The sequence below is a fragment of the Oncorhynchus mykiss genome, chromosome 3, assembly GCF_013265735.2.
Source record: "Oncorhynchus mykiss isolate Arlee chromosome 3, USDA_OmykA_1.1, whole genome shotgun sequence".
In the NCBI taxonomy this organism is placed as follows: domain Eukaryota; kingdom Metazoa; phylum Chordata; class Actinopteri; order Salmoniformes; family Salmonidae; genus Oncorhynchus; species Oncorhynchus mykiss.
The window spans coordinates 61,989,813-62,009,227 of NC_048567.1; the positions used below are offsets into that span (position 1 = coordinate 61,989,813).

At 45.0% G+C, this 19,415-nt stretch overlaps 1 protein-coding gene across 25 annotated transcripts in view; it reads right to left on the reverse strand.

The window, feature by feature from the left end:
• Positions 1–19,415, reverse strand: part of LOC110520327 (mitogen-activated protein kinase kinase kinase kinase 4) — a 114,544-nt gene that overhangs the window by 23,185 nt on the left and 71,944 nt on the right. For 7 of the 25 annotated variants that reach the window (XM_036974839.1, XM_036974848.1, XM_036974838.1 and 4 more), the window contains 14 exons: positions 16,453–16,578; positions 14,596–14,706; positions 14,418–14,508; positions 14,121–14,251; positions 13,694–13,748; positions 13,374–13,452; positions 13,037–13,212; positions 12,855–12,927; positions 12,525–12,735; positions 10,818–10,979; positions 10,616–10,717; positions 9,566–9,778; positions 2,777–2,932; positions 894–1,142 (listed from right to left, as the gene is read on the reverse strand). In XM_036974839.1, the coding sequence (XP_036830734.1) occupies positions 894–1,142; positions 2,777–2,932; positions 9,566–9,778; positions 10,616–10,717; positions 10,818–10,979; positions 12,525–12,735; positions 12,855–12,927; positions 13,037–13,212; positions 13,374–13,452; positions 13,694–13,748; positions 14,121–14,251; positions 14,418–14,508; positions 14,596–14,706; positions 16,453–16,578 (1,935 nt within the window). Of the gene's footprint in view, positions 1–893; positions 1,968–2,191; positions 2,535–2,776; positions 2,933–9,269; positions 9,384–9,565; positions 9,779–10,615; positions 10,718–10,817; positions 10,980–12,524; positions 12,736–12,854; positions 12,928–13,036; positions 13,213–13,373; positions 13,453–13,693; positions 13,749–14,120; positions 14,252–14,417; positions 14,509–14,595; positions 14,707–16,452; positions 16,579–19,415 lie in introns of those variants that run through there. The other 18 variants (XM_036974846.1, XM_036974851.1, XM_036974847.1 and 15 more) reach the window with 9 other exon arrangements.

Here is a 19,415-nt window from a genome sequence, read left to right on the forward strand (position 1 = left end):
CAATAGAGGGGGAATAGAGAACAGAAAATGGACCTCTAATCCTTTCATAACGTTCTGCTCTCTCTGAATCCTCTCAGCAGGCCAGGGTGAGGAGGTGGTAGAGCCCTGCACAGGCTTGAATTTTAAGTCAGAGCCCGAGCCATGTCCGCGACGTTAAGGTCCGATTGATTCTGACAAATTGAAGGCCCGGCCCTGCTCAAAACCCGAAATCAGAAATAACTTCCTCCATTAGTAAATCCATTAGCTGCTCCTCTCTCTCCGTCACTCGCTCATGCACTCTGTTCGCTCTGCATGTGCTTTTCTCATGGCGGCTCTGGGTCTGAGAGTATCCATAGCAACGGTTCCGCTTGGGCTGCTCTGCTCGGGCTGCTCTGCTCAATGACGAGACAGAGAGCAGTTAGCTGTTAGCTACTTTCATCACTCAAAACTCAAGCAACAATGATTTCCAGTGAAATAATCTCTCCTGTTTTATATTTTACTAGGTTGAAGCACTTCTGAAGCCATGTTATGATCTTAGTCAGATATGACTGTACAGCGCAGCAGAGCATGAGCAAATGGCTCAGCTTCAAAATGTTAGTGATCAATTTAGTGATACCCGAGCCCTGCCCGTACCCTACTTACTGATGAAAAAATAAGCCTTACCCTGCCCTAACCCGATGTATAATGTTGGGGCCCGTCGGGCTTGGGTCGGGCAGCAGAGCTCAAGGAGGAGGTCGCCCCATCTTAGTTATTACTGAGACAACGTCACTCTGCTCATTCCCTCCAGTATTGTCCTCTCCAGCATGGCCATCTAGTGACTACCAGTCTACCTGTCTACAGTTCAGACTTCCTAGTAAAGTCGTCAAATGACTAACAGTCTACTCTCCTTTGCCAGGGGATAGGCCTGTTCTTACCCTGGGAGGGGAGTCGTCTGTGGGGGCCTTCTCGAGGGGAGTGGCTCTAGGCTGCGGGTGGGGCTGCAGGTCAGTGTGTGCGGGCGATGATGATGATGATGAGGGTGCAGGTTGATGGTGCTGCTCCTGAGAGCGTAGGTTGAGGTGTGCAAAACCAGGGATGATGGGCTCACTGAAGGAATGAGAGCGTGAGACAACAGGGGGAGTGGCGATGCTGCTCTTTAGAGCAGCCAGGTGGGACCATTGGACCTTCCAGAGACAGATAGACAGACGGGGTTCATCAGAGGGGAAGGACACATTGGTAGGAATGGGGGAGGAGGAGGGAGACACAACAAGAGAACAAGACCACAAACACAGGCGGCAGACAGTGATTGGATACGGAAGCTTCAGGAAGCATAAAAATGGGTGGAGCAGTCATGCAACCAATATGAAGTCTTAGGAAGACAGATTTGATTGGTTCACATCACAGACAGCCAATGACAGCTCTACCTGTTTTGGTGCTCATGATGCTTCAGTCTCATCACCAGTTGTGAGAATGAGCATGGATCACATAAACAAGGCATACACAGATGAGCTAGCATCATGCATGGACAGACACAATCACACATACTCACATATTCAAGGATACTTTTTTGGTGAAAAGTAACTGAGAAGAGTATCATCCAATAGGAACATATCAATACTAGGTTTATAGCTGAAATTATTCCATGTCCTATTACTTTCAAATATGTACTGAGAAGCCCTCAGACATGAAGCTCCTTAGAAAGAGACATATCCCTCAACAAATTAGTATTTTGTAACGAGCCCATGTCATCACGCTTCATATCTGTCTCTAATGACGTGTCACTAACGAGTGCAGTGACTAATGCATTCAAATGGCTCAGCTAAAAAATGTAGCAATCAATTACATCATCATCATTGCCACCAAATTCAACAATGTTTCATCTAATCACCATGACATTACCCAAAAAAAGAATGTTGCCCTGAATGGTGAACTGTAACAATGACTGTATTCATGCTGGGCTGGTTGAGTCTTTCTCCCTGAGCAGTTGAGATGAGAAATATACTGAGTCACTGTGAAAACAGAAAGATGAATTCTGGATGTGTTTGTGTTGTTTAGCACACAGTCCCAATGTAACAGCTATACTTTTATAAAGAATTCACCATCTCAATCAAAAACCTGGCAATGCATACACTCACTCACACACACACACACACACACACACACACACACACACACACACACACACTCACACACACACACACTCACATACACACACACACACACTCACATACACACACACACACACTCACATACACACACACACACACTCACATACACACACACTCACATACACACACACACTCACATACACACACACACTCACATAATACAGAAGGCAGTCAGAGGTAGAGTGAGTGTGTGAAGCTGGTATTAAACAGTGAGTGGCCAGATCAGAAGCAAGCAGCCTGGACTTCATACTAACACAGGGGTGGAGGATAGGCTGTCACCCAGGGAAGCATCAAAGACATTGGAGGAACCCATTAAGGGACCAGAAAGTTCATCTATGTCATCATTAAGGGACAGAGAACAACGCCCACATTTCTCCGCACAGTGAAAGAATTCAGCTAGAACGGAGGCTAGAACAAAGGGAGGGGGAGAACAGAAAGATAGTGAATACAAAAACAGTCATCTACTGTAGCTAGTTAGACACCACTACTGATACACAACCCGGAGAGAGAGTGAGAGAGAGGGAGAGAGACCGTCCTGTTAGACCTACTTGGAAAGAAGAAGGGATTGGAAAAATAATGAAGGAAAAGGACAGTGTAGCGAAAGGAGGAATAAGCTACTGCCGGTAGGCCATCTTGGTTGCTGTGGTTACCTGGGCTTCCATCGGTCTGTGCATGGCGGGCGGGGCGGCCACGGGGGCGTTTCCATTAGCGACGGTCTCTGCGGCGCGGGGAGGAACTGGGGGCTGGACCTTAACCTGGGCAGCCTGAGGAGATCCTTGGATGTTCTTACGGTACCTCTCATCAGCCTGGAGGGACATACAGCAAGGACAGAGAGAGGGACAGAGTCATTTATCGTCACCAGGCCAAAGAGGATTGAGCCACAGCAGCAGTGGGAGGGGTCAGTAGTAAGATCAGTTAGGACCACCATTAAGACAGGCACACTTGCAGGGACTAGAAAGCATTACCACAACATGACAACCAGAGAGAGATATTATGACATGAAGAACAACAGGGGAGGCTTGTTCATCATGTATTAGTGCATCAAAAGAGGCCTACTGGCAGAACACAGTCAACAAACAAGACCTGTTTAGTATTGCACCTGATGATAGGAGGGACAGGTTAGTTTCAACCATTCAGCTGACAAAAGCCAGACTCCAGACCACTGTCCTCCTGACTCTTTCCCTGCAGGTGATAATGTAAGCAGCAGGTCAGACCAGTAGAGGGTAGAACCAGGGATACACAGCAGAGCAAGGCAGAATGAGCTGCCTCTATATCAAACTGGGTCATTAGCTCTAGGATAGCGACAACAGCAGCATTTTAGCATTTACCCCCCCCCCCCCCCCCCCCCCGGAACAGAGTGGTCCATGTTACTATACCCTCGAAAGGGCTTCAATGAGGGGAAATAATACTTATGTAATCTTTATGTCTGTTAGGAAAACGTGGCAATCATGTTAATGACATTGTTTTACAAACCTCTGGGGCGGTGGGGAATGATGACTGAATAATGGCATTATGTGTGTAAAATGTTAAGAAGTGTGAGGTAGAGAAATAAGTATGGATGGATGTGGACTGAAAGTGGACAGAAACCTTCACATTTGATATATAGTATATTGCCCCCCCCCCCCCCCCCCCCAAAAAAAAAAAACATAGGTTTAATTGAATGATGAATAGAGACCACGAGATCCTTCTGGAAATTGATTCAAAACCTAAAACATCATAAGAGGTTTTAGTAGTTGTAAAGCAGGCGTTGACTGACAAAGCACAGCTTCAAGTTTTACAGTGCCTTGCGAAAGTATTCGGCCCCCTTGAACTTTGCGACCTTTTGCCACATTTCAGGCTTCAAACATAAAGATATAAAACTGTATTTTTTTGTGAAGAATCAACAACAAGTGGGACACAATCATGAAGTGGGACGACATTTATTGGATATTTCAAACTTTTTTAACAAATCAAAAACTGAAAAATTGGGCGTGCAAAATTTTTCAGCCCCTTTACTTTCAGTGCAGCAAACTCTCTCCAGAAGTTCAGTGAGAATCTCTGAATGATCCAATGTTGACCTAAATGACTAATGAGGATAAATACAATCCACCTGTGTGTAATCAAGTCTCTGTATAAATGCGCCTGCACTGTGATAGTCTCAGAGGTCCGTCAAAAGCGCAGAGAGCATCATGAAGAACAAGGAACCCACCAGGCAGGTCCGAGATACTGTTGTGAAGATGTTTAAAGCCGGATTTGGATACAAAAAGATTTCCCAAGCTTTAAACATCCCAAGGAGCACTGTGCAAGCGATAATATTGAAATGGAAGGAGTATCAGACCACTGCAAATCTACCAAGACCTGGCCATCCCTCTAAACTTTCAGCTCATACAAGGAGAAGACTGATCAGAGATGCAGCCAAGAGGCCCATGATCACTCTGGATGAACTGCAGAGATCTACAGCTGAGGTGGGAGACTCTGTCCATAGGACAACAATCAGTCGTATATTGCACAAATCTGGCCTTTATGGAAGAGTGGCAAGAAGAAAGCCATTTCTTAAAGATATCCATAAAAAGTGTTGTTTAAAGTTTGCCACAAGCCACCTGGGAGACACACCACCATGTGGAAGAAGGTGCTCTGGTCAGATGAAACCAAAATTGAACTTTTTGGCAACAATGCAAAATGTTATGTTTGGCGTAAAAGCAACACAGCTGAACACACCATGCCCACTGTCAAACATGGTGGTGGCAGCATCATGGTTTGGGCCTGCTTTTCTTCAGCAGGGACAGGGAAGATGGATGGAGCCAAATACAGGACCATTCTGGAAGAAAACCTGATGGAGTCTGCAAAAGACCTGAGACTGGGACGGAGATTTGTCTTCCAACAAGACAATGATCCAAAACATAAAGCAAAATCTACAATGGAATGGTTCAAAAATAAACATATCCAGGTGTTAGAATGGCCAAGTCAAAGTCCAGACCTGAATCCAATCGAGAATCTGTGGAAAGAACTGAAAACTGCTGTTCACAAATGCTCTCCATCCAACCTCACTGAGCTCGAGCTGTTTTGCAAGGAGGAATGGGAAAAAATGTCAGTCTCTCGATGTGCAAAACTGATAGAGACATACCCCAAGCGACTTACAGCTGTAATCGCAGCAAAAGGTGGCGCTACAAAGTATTAACTTAAGGGGGCTGAATAATTTTGCACGCCCAAATAATATTGAAATATCCAATAAATGTCGTTCCACTTCATGATTGTGTCCCACTTGTTGTTGATTCTTCACAAAAAAATACAGTTTTATATCTTTATGTTTGAAGCCTGAAATGTGGCAAAAGGTCGCAAAGTTCAAGGGGGCCGAATACTTTCGCAAGGCACTGTATGTTCATAATCATTTAGTTTGAAGAGGATATAAATATAAAGAGGTGGGCAGTTAAATGTCCAAGATGCTGCATCTCTATCTGACAACAGGCGTCTGTCTCCATTTAGAAAAATGTGCTTAATTCTATAGCCAGAGGACTCCTGATATCTCCATGAGTGATAAGTATAATTTTTGTCTTAAATCGGTTGTTGTCTAGTACCGTCTTTTTGCTATCTAGGGCCATCTACTTTAAGTGCTGCCTGTCTTCACAGTAGCCTACTTGGTGTGGGAACTGCTGACTGATATTAACTTGCAGATGACTGTTGACACATTAACCAGGATTAAGTAGCAGGGCAATTTGTGACTGTTGCCGTTGTAATAAGTGGCTGTATTGGAGGGGGAGTGGTTTCTCCTCTCCTAGGCAATTAGCCATTTTTAAACTTGTTTTATTTCACTTTATTTAACCAGGTTAAGACCTGCGATCTGGCCAAGATAAAGCATAGCAGTTCGACACATACAACAACACAGAGTTACACATGGAATAAACAAAATATACAGTCAATAATACAGTCGAAAAAAAGAAAACACAAAGTATATATACAGTGAGTGCAAATGAGGTAAGATATGGGAGTTAAGGCAATACATAGGCCATGGTGGCAAAGTAGTTACAATATAGCAAGTTTACACTGGAATGGTAGATGTGCAAAAGATGAATGTGCAAGTAGAGATACTGGGGTGCAAAGGAGCAGGATAAATAAATAAATAAATACATTATGGGGATGAGGTAGTTGGATGGGCTGTTCACAGATGGGCTATGTACAGGTGCAGTGATCTGTGAGCTGCTCTCACAGCTGGTGCTTAAAGCTAGTGAGGGAGATATGAGTCTCCAGCTTCAGTGATTTTTGCAGTTCGTTCCAGTCATTGGCAGCAGAGAACTGGAAGGAAAGGTGGCCAAAGGAGTAATTGGCTTTGGGGGTGACCAGTGAGAGATACCTGCTGGAGCACGTGCAACGAGTGGGTGCTGCTATGGTGACCAGTGAGCTGAGATAAGGCGGGGCTTTACCTAGCAGAGACTTGTAGATGACCTGGAGCCAGTGGGTTTGGCGACGAGTATGAAGCGAGGGCCAGCCAACGAGAGCGTATAGGTCGCAGTGGTGGGTAGTATATGGGGCTTTGGTGACAAAACGGATGGCACTGTGATAGACTGCATCCAATTTGGTACCGGCAACAGGTACCGGGAGGTGTGCTCTTTACCTCTACAAGGAAATTAGCAAGTGTTAGTACTTCAGGCTCCCGTTTTTTAAGCGGGAGCTATCAGCGGCAGCTCGTTGCAAAATTAAGAGCGTCGACGAAAAAACAAGGATGGTTCTGCCGAGTTGTTCTGCATAGTCTTTTGTAGCTTTGACAACTATGTACTTTTCTATACCTATTTGCTCCTCTCCATGTAGGCTTTACAGACACTCCCCACCCCTTGGCTGTAACCCTTTTAATTTAGTGTACCATGGGCACAAAACCACAAAATTCCTGGTCTCTGGCAGCATTTGGAACTATGCTGCCATTCAGACCCTTGACTTTCTGGCCCTGACGGAGAAATGGATCACCCCAGAGAACACTGTTACTCCAGCTACTCTCTCTTCATCTGACTATGTTTTCTCTCATAGTCCAAGAGCATCTGGTCATCGTGGAGGTGGCACAGGGCTTCTCCCTCTACTCCAAACCTAGCCACAGCCCCTACCCAGATGGTCATGCGCTATCACAATCTTTGCTCTCTCTCTCACTACTCTCTCCTCTTCTGTCCTCTCTCCCTTTAGATAAATCCTTCTCTCCTCCTGTCCCCTGATTCTGCCTCTTCAACCCTCCTCTCCTCCCTTTACGCATCCTATGACTCACGCTGTCCCCTTTCCTCCCAGCTGGCCCGGCCCTTCCCTCCTGCTCCGTGGCTGAGTGACTCATTGCGAGCTTACAGAACAGGGCTATGGGCAACTGAGCTTAAATGGAGGGAAACAAAACTTCCGGAGGACCTATCATCCTTTCACTCCCTCTATACCTTCTCTTCCTCTGTATCCGCTGCTAAAGCCACTTTCTATAACTCTAAATGTAAAGCTTCTGCTTTACTGTTTTAATCCCTCAATTCTCCACACCCTCCCTCTCCCTCTGTGCCAATGACTTTGTCAACCTCTTTGTAAATAAGGTTGATGACATCCGCTCCTCATTCACTCAGCCTATTGTGTCCAATGGTCCAACTCACACAGAAGTACCCTTCGCCTTGACCTCTTTTTCCCCTCTCTCTTCAGATTAAATCCTGCAACTAGTTAGGTCTGGCAGTCTGACAAGCTTCCCTCTTGACCCCATCCCATCCTCCCTTCTCCAGACCATCTCTGGAGACCTTCTCCCATTCCTCGAATTCATCCCTGACCACTGGCTGCATCCCCTCTGACTTCAAAATGGCCAGAGTCACTCCCCTCAAGAAACCAACACTCGTCCTCTCTGACGTCAAACTACAGACTGGTATCCCTTTATTTTCAACACACTTGAGCATGCTGTCTCTGGCCAAATCTCTAACTAGATCGCTCAGAACGATTTTCTTGACCCTAACCAGTCAGGCTTCAAGACATCTGACTCAATAGAAACGTCTCTTCTCCGTGTTACGGAGGCTCTCTGCACTGCCAAAGCTGACTCTGTCTCCTTTGTTCTCATCCTCCTAGATTTATCCGCTGCCTTCAAAACGGTGAACCATCAGATCCTCCTCTCCACCCTCTCAGGGCTGGGAGGTCTCAGGCTCTGCACACTCTTGGATTGCATCCTACCTGGCAGGCAGCTCCTACCAAGTGACGTCGAGAGGATCTGTGTCTGCGCCACGTAGTCTCACAACTGGTGTCCCCCAAGGCTCGGTTCTAGGTCCTCTCCACTTTTCTCTATACACTAAGTCACTTGGCTCCGTCATATCCTCACATGGTCGCTCTTATCATTGCTATACAGATGACACTCAACTTCTTTTCTCCTTCCCACTTCTGACACCCAGGTGGCGGCACGCATATCTGCGTGTCTGGCAGATATCTCAGCTTGGATGTCGGCCCACCACCTCAAGCACAACAAGATGAAGCTGCTCTTCCACCCGGGGAAAGCTTCCACACTCCAAGTCCTCTCCATCACAGTTGACAACTCCACGGTGTCCCCCAGAGTGCAAAGAACCTTGGTGTGACCCTGGACAACACCCTGTCGTTCTCTGCAAACATCAATGCAGTGACTCACTCCTGCTGGTTCATGTTCTTGAACATCCGTAGAGTACGACCCTACCTCACACAGGAAGCGGAGCAGGTCCTTAACCAGGCACTCCTCATCTCCCGTCTGGACTACTGCAACTCGCTGTCGGCTGGGCTCCCCACTTGTGCCATCAAACACCCCCCTTACTAGCGCTGACTTAGCTGATAGAGTATGTATTTTTCCTCAATAAAGTGATTGTGATGTGTGTGATGTGGTTGTCCCACATATCTATCTTAAGATGAATGCACTAACTGTAACTCGCTAAGAGTGTCTGCTAATGTAAATCCCAAACAGTACTCTTCACTGAATATTTGATTGGACAGATTGGGGAATGGTGAAATGCTAATAGACTGCCATTTGAATGTAGAAAGAATATGGGTCAGTAGTTTAGACAGGGCTGTATCTGTAGTTTCTACACTGAGTGTACAAAACATTAAGAATACCTTCCTAATATTGAGTTGCTTACATCCCCCCCCCCCCCCACATTTTACCCTCAGAACAGCCTCAATTCGTCAGGGCATGGACTCGAAAGCGTTTCACAGCGATGCTGGCCCATGTTGAGTCCAATGCTTCCCACAGTTGTGTCAAGTTGGCTGGATGTCCTTTGGGTGGTAGAACATTCTTGATACACACAGGGAACTGTTGAGTGTTGTCTCATCCTGAGCAAGAATAGTAATATGACCAATAAAGTGAAAGTCCCTCACACCAGCAATCAAGCCACACACCCCACAGAGATGCACACCCTACAGTAGATAGTATTCTTAAAGCTGTTTATGTCAGCAGCAGCACAAGCAATGGTAGCATTCAGCAGCAGTGTCATGGCAACGGAGCTGGGTTTCACCTCTCCGATTGTGGCGGGGCCTTTGGGGTCAGAAGTCAGTTGCTGTGGGGACTTGGTCTTCTCTTGAATCAACAGTTGCTGTGGGGACTGAGGCCTGTTGGTAGCTGGCGGCAGGGGTTTGGGCTGCTGTTGGAGAAGCAGTAGGTAGGACTGATCCTGCTGTTGGAGCTTCTGGGCCATACGCTGCTCCTCCAGCTCCTTCCACTTGTGCTCCTGAGTGCAGGGAGGTGTGGTGGTGCATCATCTAAACTTGCCATGGTGTGTGCTGTTCTATTTTAAGGAGTTCTGTAGAATGAGGGCTGGTGTCTTAATGGAAGAAGCTGTATCCATGTAACCAGGAAACTGATTAATGGGTTTGTATTTTCACCGGGGCCCAATTATTCTAAGAGTTTGAATGCTTTGAGAATATTGACTATTCCAGTATAGCCCAAATATTGGTTTAAGATGTAAAGGAAAAATGACTGAGCTAAAAGTTGATGATGAGTAAGAAGACATGGTGGGGGACAGTAAGACCGTGTAACAGAATCAATGACACACAATGGTGGTGTGGAAGGATGTGAGTGATCATATCCTCACATTATCTAATGTCCTCTTCTCAAACCCCTGGAGGAACATAGGCCTTCAACAACATACACAACATAAACACGTTGCCACGCAGATCCGCTAACACACCGTCTCAGCAGAATTAGGAACATTGGGAAAGAAACAATGAAACCCCTCTCTTCCTGTAGATAGGACACATCCTGGTGACATCATCACTTAAGAACTGTAATAAACACTGACTTCCACAACTTGGCCCAGAGAATTCATAACCTCCAAGCTCAATAGTTAGCTTCCTTCAGATCTGCCATACTGTGACATACTCTAACCAGATTTTCTTGAGACAGTTAGAGTAGTGGTACTTCAATAAATCTAAAACTTGCTAGCCATTCTCCAACACCCTACTACAGAGCGAAACCCATACATTACAATCCAATGACTTAGAAGGCTAGAAGAACAGATGGATAATGGAAGATTTCTAGATGGATAGAAGTAGATAGATAGGCTTACAGAGTTTGGTCTCACCAGCAGCATGGCCTGTTCGTGGAGCAGCTGCTGCTGCAGGATCTCCAGGTGCCTCTGCTCCTCCTCCAACTGGCGACGGATGTACTCCTGACAATAAAAACATACACACAGACACACAGGTCATCAAGTGTCAGGGAAGACTACATGTACTATGAAGGAGAGTGTTGTCAATGGAGAGTTCTCCTACCTGCTCGCGGTCAGCCCTCCTCTTCTCCTCCTCTGCCCTCCTGCGCTCCTCCTCCTCTTTACGCCGGCGTTCAACCTCCTCCATACGCCTCTTGTCATCCTGCTCGCGTCGCCGCTGCTCACGCTCCTGCTGCCTCCTCATCTCCCGCTCGCGACGCTGTTGCTATGGACATCCACAGGGGGCGACAGAGAGCAGGTATCAGGAGCACTGACATCACTATCAGTTAACACACGGAGCTAGTTAGCGGTCTTGTTTATGGTCACCATATCTGGCCATTATGAGATAAGCTAGCCATTTCTTGTTGTGCTGGTCTTGCTTCCCAGGGTTCACAGTTGGTTAACTACGCTATGGAGGTGCCAAGTTTTACCTGTAGGCTTATCATCACCATATCAAATTACAGTATGGCTGGCAGTCTCTTAAAAATGGGCTCATTAGCATTGATTTATTAAATCATCTCTATAAGTACAGTAAGTAGCTCTACGCCAGTAGAGTAAGACCTGCAGGACACTGTGTGTGGTCCCTAGTTTTATTAAGTACACTATGGTGGTCCCTGGCTGCATCCTGAAGTAACATGTCTCCATTTTTAACCTTTCAACTTGCAGATGGGGATATCTAAAACAGGAGCACACATTCTCATGCCCCTTAGTCAACTATCCCAAGAGGATTTCCTGAACCTACAGTATAATTCAGAAATGCATTTGCTCATTAATCATAAGAAAGCTTGAGGCTGTCAAGTTGTATGTGAAACTGTATGGGAACATGTGTGATTTTGACCTACTGTACATGGAAGGATATATTTTCTGACTCCATTTTACAGGTTGTGTGTCTTTTAAAGAGGTTCCAAGCTGAGACATTAGACATGGTAATATCATGGGGACTACTGCATTTAGGGCATAGGTCAGAGAATTGGCTGTGCTGATTTCTGCAGACTAAAACAACAGACAAGCAGAAGCTGTCTCCCTCCAGCATGTTCTAAAGTCTCTCTGGCCCAGGTCTCCCAGAGAGGCTGAGATGGAGACAGAGCTCTCTGGTCTTCCTCTGGAAGAGATAACGGCCAATTAGGGAACACAACCCAGAGGCTGTACACAAACACACTAATCACTACTGAAAACACAACACAGAGCAGGGAAACGTCTGTGGGGAGTGTGTTGACTGTTCTAGCACGGTCACAGACATGTTATGCATACATGAACAATTTATGGGTGCAGCCTGCAAAGTAAAAGGAACAAACACACACACACACACACACCATTAAATGGAATGAAACAGCCGGGAGCAGGTCTCGAACCCTCGACCTTCGTCCGGCGCGCTATCGAATGTGCCGCAAAAGCATGTTCGTGCGGCAGGGTCGATTTCAGCGCTTATAAAACCCAGGGTCGCTACACTACTCCCTCCTTTCAAAGAGCGCGTCCTCGCGCTAGCTTGCGACTCTACGTCTTACAGGAACACGCTCACCGGCCAATCACACGCACTGTCGTGGATGCGAGGTCCGATCCCACTTCTGACACCAATGTAATGAAACAGCAGGGAGCAGGTCCCGAACCCTCGACGAGGTCCGGCGCACTATCGACTGTGCCGCAAAAGCATGCTCGTGCGGCAGGGTCGATTTCCGCGCTTATAAACCCAGGGTCACTACATAAACAGGGTGGAAGAACACACACATACACAAACTTAGACACACACAGACACACTCGCTCTCTCTCATACCTCCTCCAGCCTCCTCCTTTGCTCTTTCTGCTGCTCGATGCGTTTCTGCCTCTCTGCCAGTAGTTGGCGCTTGTACTCCTCCTGCTCCCGGAGCTGCTGCTCCTGCAAGAGCTGCTGTCTGCGCAGGGCCTCCGAGCGCTCCTTGTTCTCCTGCTGCAGACGGATGAAGTCCCTACGCAGGGTTGATTCCCCTGGCTGGTTCACTATAGAGCTACAGGACAAAGAGATATGTTAATATGGAGCGCTATGGACTGAAAAGACATGTTAGCTAACGCATTTGCCATTAGTATGTTGGCTAGTTTTTTGGATTGATCCATGTGGGTTAGTTACCTGGGCTCCCCCTCCTGCTCCTGAGCTTCCTCCTCTTCTTCTTCACTTCCACTGTACTCATACTCTGTATCATCTAGAGAAGAGAGGAAAGGGTGAGAATGTTTCAAATGTCTTCTGGAGATGTCTTAGAGAAGACTAGTAGTGTGTGTGTGTGTGTGTGTATTAGTATGTCTAAGACTCACCCTTCTCCCCTCTCTTCTTCTTGGTGCGGTCGATGTGGTCTTTGAGCTGGATGCGGACCTGCCTCTCGTTGGGCTGGTCCCTGATGAAGGGGTGTTTCAGCAGCTGGTCGGTGGGGGGGCGCTGGGTATAGTTCTTCACCAGGGAGCCTTCAATGAAGCTGCAAAACTTCTTAGACCTGAGGAGCAGAGAGAAGCCATTTGTTACTTTTATGAGCCTATCTACCAGGCAATGTCAGATGAGCTATGAAAGCGTTTCACCAGTATCATTTTTCACAGTGGGATTGTAAAATGGTGGTTTAAATGTCTGAAATCACAAGGGCATAGATTAGTTACATACCATTTCTTTGACTTGAGTCGAGGAGGAGGGTTTCTGGGGATGAGGAAGAGCGCTCTCATTGGATGCATATCGCACAGTGCTGGAAGACAAGACAAAACAAACACCACCAATTTCAACCAGGTTAGCTCGCTGGAAAAAAATAGTACTGTAGAAGTCCAATAGTAATGTTTGCAGGGGATTTTTCATTTAACTAGGCAAGCCAGTTAAGAACAAATTCTTATTTTCACTGACTGCCTAACCCGGCCAAACACTCCCCCCCTGGACGACGCTGGGCCAATTGTGCGCCGCCCTATGTGTGGTAATAGAGTGGCTGTACTTACGAGGAGCTCCCTCAGCCATCTCTATAGCTGTGATTCCAGTGGACCACAAGTCACTCTGCAGGAGAAAGCACACTATGAGAGATATGGACACAGCTACCATTGTGTGTGTGTGTGTGTGTGTGTGTGTGTGTGTGTGTGTGTGTGTGTGTGTGTGTGTGTGTGTGTGTGTGTGTGTGTGTGTGTGTGTGTGTGTGTGTATATGAATATATACGTGCATGCATCTATATAGGATGGTAATTACCACCCTCTCTGGTCATGACAACATCTACCCCAACCTGCTACTGTACTGTCTGTACTGTCCCATCAGCCTACACAGCCACATACAATGGCACAAACGCAAGCAGCTATCATTCAACTAACTTTACATACAACTGGACACTGACAGCCATTAGCAGATAGTGGTATGGTGTTATTGAGTGCATCTTACTCTGTAGTCGTACGTGGCGTCTGGGTTCTCGTCGCAGGCAATGACCTCCGGCGCCATCCAATAGGGTGTCCCAATGAAGGTGTTCCTCCTGCCCACTGTCCGGTCCAGCTGGGCGCTCACACCAAAGTCCACTGGAGGAGGGGGAGAAGACCAGTCAGAACCAGTTCAAACTAGTTTTGTCCCATGTATCATGTTTCAAACCAGCCTCAGTTTGAATCAGACTCATTTGAACCAGTTTAAACCATTCTAGCCTCTTGCATCAAATCATCTCAAACCAGTTGAAACCAGTGAACTCACCCAGTTTGACCTCAGCGTTCTCAGTCAGCAGCACGTTCTGGCCCTTGATGTCACGGTGGATCACATGGTGGGCGTGCAGGTGAGCCAAACCCTGAGGAGAAACACAGACCCTCATGAGACCACAAGATACCAGCATGCAACAGCAAGGGGAACGTGTAGGAAGTAAAAGTAGACTCACCCTGAGGATCTCACGGGAGATGTAGGCGATCCAGTCCTCCTTCAGTGTGTTGCCCTTGGTGTTCTTCACCAGGTCTGTGATAGAGCCTGCACCACAGAACTCCATCACCAGCTAGAGACCAATAGAGAGAGAGCGAGTTAGTCATGTACACATAAGCGTGTCGCGCACACACACACACACACACACTATGCAGCCATAACAGTGTAGATGTAAAAGGTTAGAGACGCAGCTGTGAAAACAATAGTCGTGGTACCAGTGGTGGAAAAAGTACCCAATTGTCATACTTGAGTAAAAGTAAAGATACCTTAATAGAAAATGACTCAAGTAAAAGTGAAAGTCACCCAGTAAAATACTACTTGAGTAAAAGTCTAAAAATATTTGGTCTTAAATATACTTAAGTATAAAAAGTAAATGTAATTGCTAAAATATACTTAAGTATCAAAAGTAAAATTAGGAATATTTTACAATTCCTTATATTAATTAAACCAGGCGGCACAATTTTCTTGTTTTTGTTATTTGCAGATAGCCAGGTGCACACTCCATCACTCAAACATAATTTACAAACAAAGCATGTGTATTTAGTGAGTCCGTCAGATCAGAGGCAGTAGGGATGACCAGGGATGTTCTCTTGATAAGTATGTGAATTGAAAAATGTTCCTGTCCTGATAACCATTCAAAATGTAATGAGTACTTTTGGGTGTCAGAGAAAATGTATGAAGGAAAAGTACATCATTTTTTAAAGAATGTAGTGAAGTAAAAATTGTCAAAAATATAAATAGTCAAGTAAAAAAATGTTTTTACAAATAAAACTACTTAACTACTTTTAAGTATTTTTACTCAAGTCATTTACACCACTGCATGGTACTTGAGTCTAGCGAGAGAACCCCTCACTCCCTTTCCCTCCCTCTCTTTCTAAGTAAAGCAGAGATGGGTGGCAATAAACCGGGAGTAACCCTGTCCTGGAGAAACCTATAGTTAAATCCCTCTCTCTCGCTCCATCCCTCCTCCTTCCCCTATCTTGCTGGTCGCTCGTTCTCCGCAGCACCTCTATCTCTGAGAGATAAAAAGCCCAGAGTCTGAAAGGGGCCATTAAAGGTAACACTAGCAGGCAAACACACAGGGACTGACCGGGGAAGGAGGGAGGAGAGAGATATTGTTGACCCAGAGAGAAAGGAGGAGAGGAAGGGGGAGTTCAAACCACCCAGCCTTTAGGGAAGACTGTTCATTTTTTAAAATTGAACCTTGATTTAACGAGGCAAGTCAGTTAAGAACAAATTCTTATTTACAATGACGGCCTACCAAAAGGCCTCCTGCGGGGACAGGGATAAAAAAAACACACGTCACGACAAGAAAGACACCGCGACATTACATACAGAGAGACCTAAGACAACAACATAGCAAGGCAGAAACACATGACAACACAACATGGCAGCAACACAAAACATGGCAGAAACATTATTGGGCACAGACAACAGCACAAAGGGCAAGAAGGCAGAGACAACAATACATCACGCGAAGCAGACAACTGTCACTTAGTCCATGTTTGAGTCTTTGAATGAGATAAGAGATAAAACGGTCCAGTTTGAGTGTTTGTTGCATCTCGTTGGAGGTGGAGGGAAGGGTGGTTTGAAGGGGATATATCTGTAGCCACTCATTCATAGATGGTTATAGTGAGGAGGACTATGGATGGCGAGGTAGGTAGAGTGAGGATGGTACCTACTATTTAACCTAACTAGCAATGTCATCCTATGACACCGTTATGAAGGCCTTATGCTGGAGGTGTCTAAGTAGTTTAGGCTTGAGTTTTAGGTAGATGTATTTGGGACTGAGGGATAGACTAGGTAAATACACACTCACCCATAGCTGGTCGTCATGTCCTGGTGGGCTCTTCTTGATGAAGGCTCCGTAATAGGTGGCTATGTTTCTGTGGTGGGAGTACTTCTTCAGCATATTAATCTCCAGTTTAATCTCCTCTTCTTCATCCTAGACTCACACACACACACACACACACACACACACACACAGTGAGAGAAAAAGAGAGAGAGAGAGAGAGAAAGCGAGAAAGACCATTAGAGCTAATAAATTCCCATTGCCCTGGAGAGGGGGAGGGGGGTAATTTTATGAAGTAATGGAGCGAATCATAACAAACAAAACAAATATTCATTGTTCTATTTGTCCCGGCCAGAGAACACGTCCTAGAGACATGTGAACTGATAACAGTTCATCTGAGAGCCCCCGGTGACAAACAACCAACCACACACACACCCTAATGAGCTCTTTGTTTTGTGTATGATGGTCGATGAACTGACACTCCATTGGTTGTTTACCCCTCATGGCATTTCCAGAGGGGGAGTTTGTTGTAATCATGACAACAATAACAGAAACAGACTGCTATTTATTCAACCAGATTGAGCCTGGTAAATACCACAATTTATTGACTTTCAGTCACAGCGAGAATGTTGACGAGCATGGAAGTGAAAATGGCACGTTCTATATCGTAAATGATAATGGAGCCAAATAAACCAATATTATCACACAGGCGCGCACACACACAGTGTATGATTCACTCATAAACCATTCTGGCTGGTAAAACATTGATTTAGCAGTGGTAAACATTGATTTAGCAGTGGTAAAACATTGATTTAGCAGTGGTAAACATTGATTTAGCAGTGGTAAAACATTGATTTAGCAGTGGTAAAACATTGATTTAGCAGTGGCAAACATTGATTTAGCAGTGGTAAAACATTGATTTAGCAGTGGTAAACATTGATTTAGCAGTGGTAAAACATTGATTTAGCAGTGGTAAAACATTGATTTAGCAGTGGTAAAACATTGATTTAGCAGTGGTAAACATTGATTTAGCAGTGGTAAAACATTGATTTAGCAGTGGTAAACATTGATTTAGCAGTGGTAAAACATTGATTTAGCAGTGGTAAAACATTGATTTAGCAGTGGTAAAACATTGATTTAGCAGTGGTAAAACATTGATTTAGCAGTGGTAAACATTGATTTAGCAGTGGTAAAACATTGATTTAGCAGTGGTAAAACATTGATTTAGCAGTGGTAAAACATTGATTTAGCAGTGGTAAAACATTGATTTAGCAGTGGTAAACATTGATTTAGCAGTGGTAAAACATTGATTTAGCAGTGGTAAACATTGATTTAGCAGTGGTAAAACATTGATTTAGCAGTGGTAAAACATTGATTTAGCAGTGGTAAAACATTGATTTAGCAGTGGTAAAACATTGATTTAGCAGTGGTAAACATTGATTTAGCAGTGGTAAAACATTGATTTAGCAGTGGTAAAACATTGATTTAGCAGTGGTAAAACATTGATTTAGCAGTGGTAAAACATTGATTTAGCAGTGGTAAAACATTGATTTAGCAGTGGTAAAACATTGATTTAGCAGTGGTAAAACATTGATTTAGCAGTGGTAAAACATTGATTTAGCAGTGGTAAAACATTGATTTAGCAGTGGTAAAACATTGATTTAGCAGTGGTAAAACATTGATTTAGCAGTGGTAAAACATTGATTTAGCAGTGGTAAACATTGATTTAGCAGTGGTAAAACATTGATTTAGCAGTGGTAAAACATTGATTTAGCAGTGGTAAAACATTGATTTAGCAGTGGTAAAACATTGATTTAGCAGTGGTAAAACATTGATTTAGCAGTGGTAAAACATTGATTTAGCAGTGGTAAAACATTGATTTAGCAGTGGTAAAACATTGATTTAGCAGTGGTAAAACATTGATTTAGCAGTGGTAAAACATTGATTTAGCGTCACTTTCTATAACGCTCCCTCAACATGTGGTCTTCCTGTTGCTGGGATGACCTGTCTTTTTTTTTTACTCATCGTCTTATTAATGAAGTAAGCAGGAATGAGCAGGAATGAGGCAGGAATGAGGGAGGACAGAGGTCCTTACGGTCAGATTTGAAAAATGGACTGCGAGCTTTGTAGGCGTCTCTGTGTGTGGAGTAAAGGTAGGTGGTCTAGATTTTTGTAGCCTCCACTTGCTTAGCTGACATTTCTGGTAGATTTAAGTTTTCCTGCATTAAAATCGCCGGCCACTAGGAGTGCCGCCTCTGGATGAGCATTTTTGTTGTTGTTGCTTATACAGCTTGTTGAGTGTGGTCTTGGTGCCAGCATCGGTTTGTGGCGGTAAATAGACAGCTATGGAAAACATAGATGAAAACTCCCTTGGTAAATAATATGGTCCATAGTTTATCATGAGGTATTCTAACTCAGGCGAGCAAAACCTTGAGACTTCCTTAATATTAGAGATTGCGCACCAGCTGATGTTAACCGACGCTGCCGCTCTGTCCTGCCGGTGCATAGAAAAACCAGCTAGAATATTATCCGTGTCCTTGTTCAACCTAGTTTCTGAGAAACATAGGATATTACAGTTTTTCAGGTCCCGTTGATAGGATAGTTTCAAACGGAGCTCATCCAGTTTGTTCTCCAGTGATTGTTGTACATTGGCCAATAGAACAGAGGGTAGAGGCAGATTATTTACTTTCCGCTGTAGCTTCATTAGGGTGCACGCGCATCGGCCTCTATATCGCTGTCTCTTTCTCTTCCGGATCAGGGCCAGGTTTCGGTCATAGGAAATGGAGGAGGAGACATTATGTACAAAAAAAGTTGAGCTCACAAAATAGCAGAATTGGTCAGGAGCATGTGAAACATCCGCTATGCATTTCAGTGCCATTCTTCTCTCAGTCTGCACTTTTCATAACCTCATATTTTCATCACCACATCTTCTATCCCCCAGTTCTCTCATAGTCCGGATGCCATTTTCACAACTCTAAATCATGTGTAGG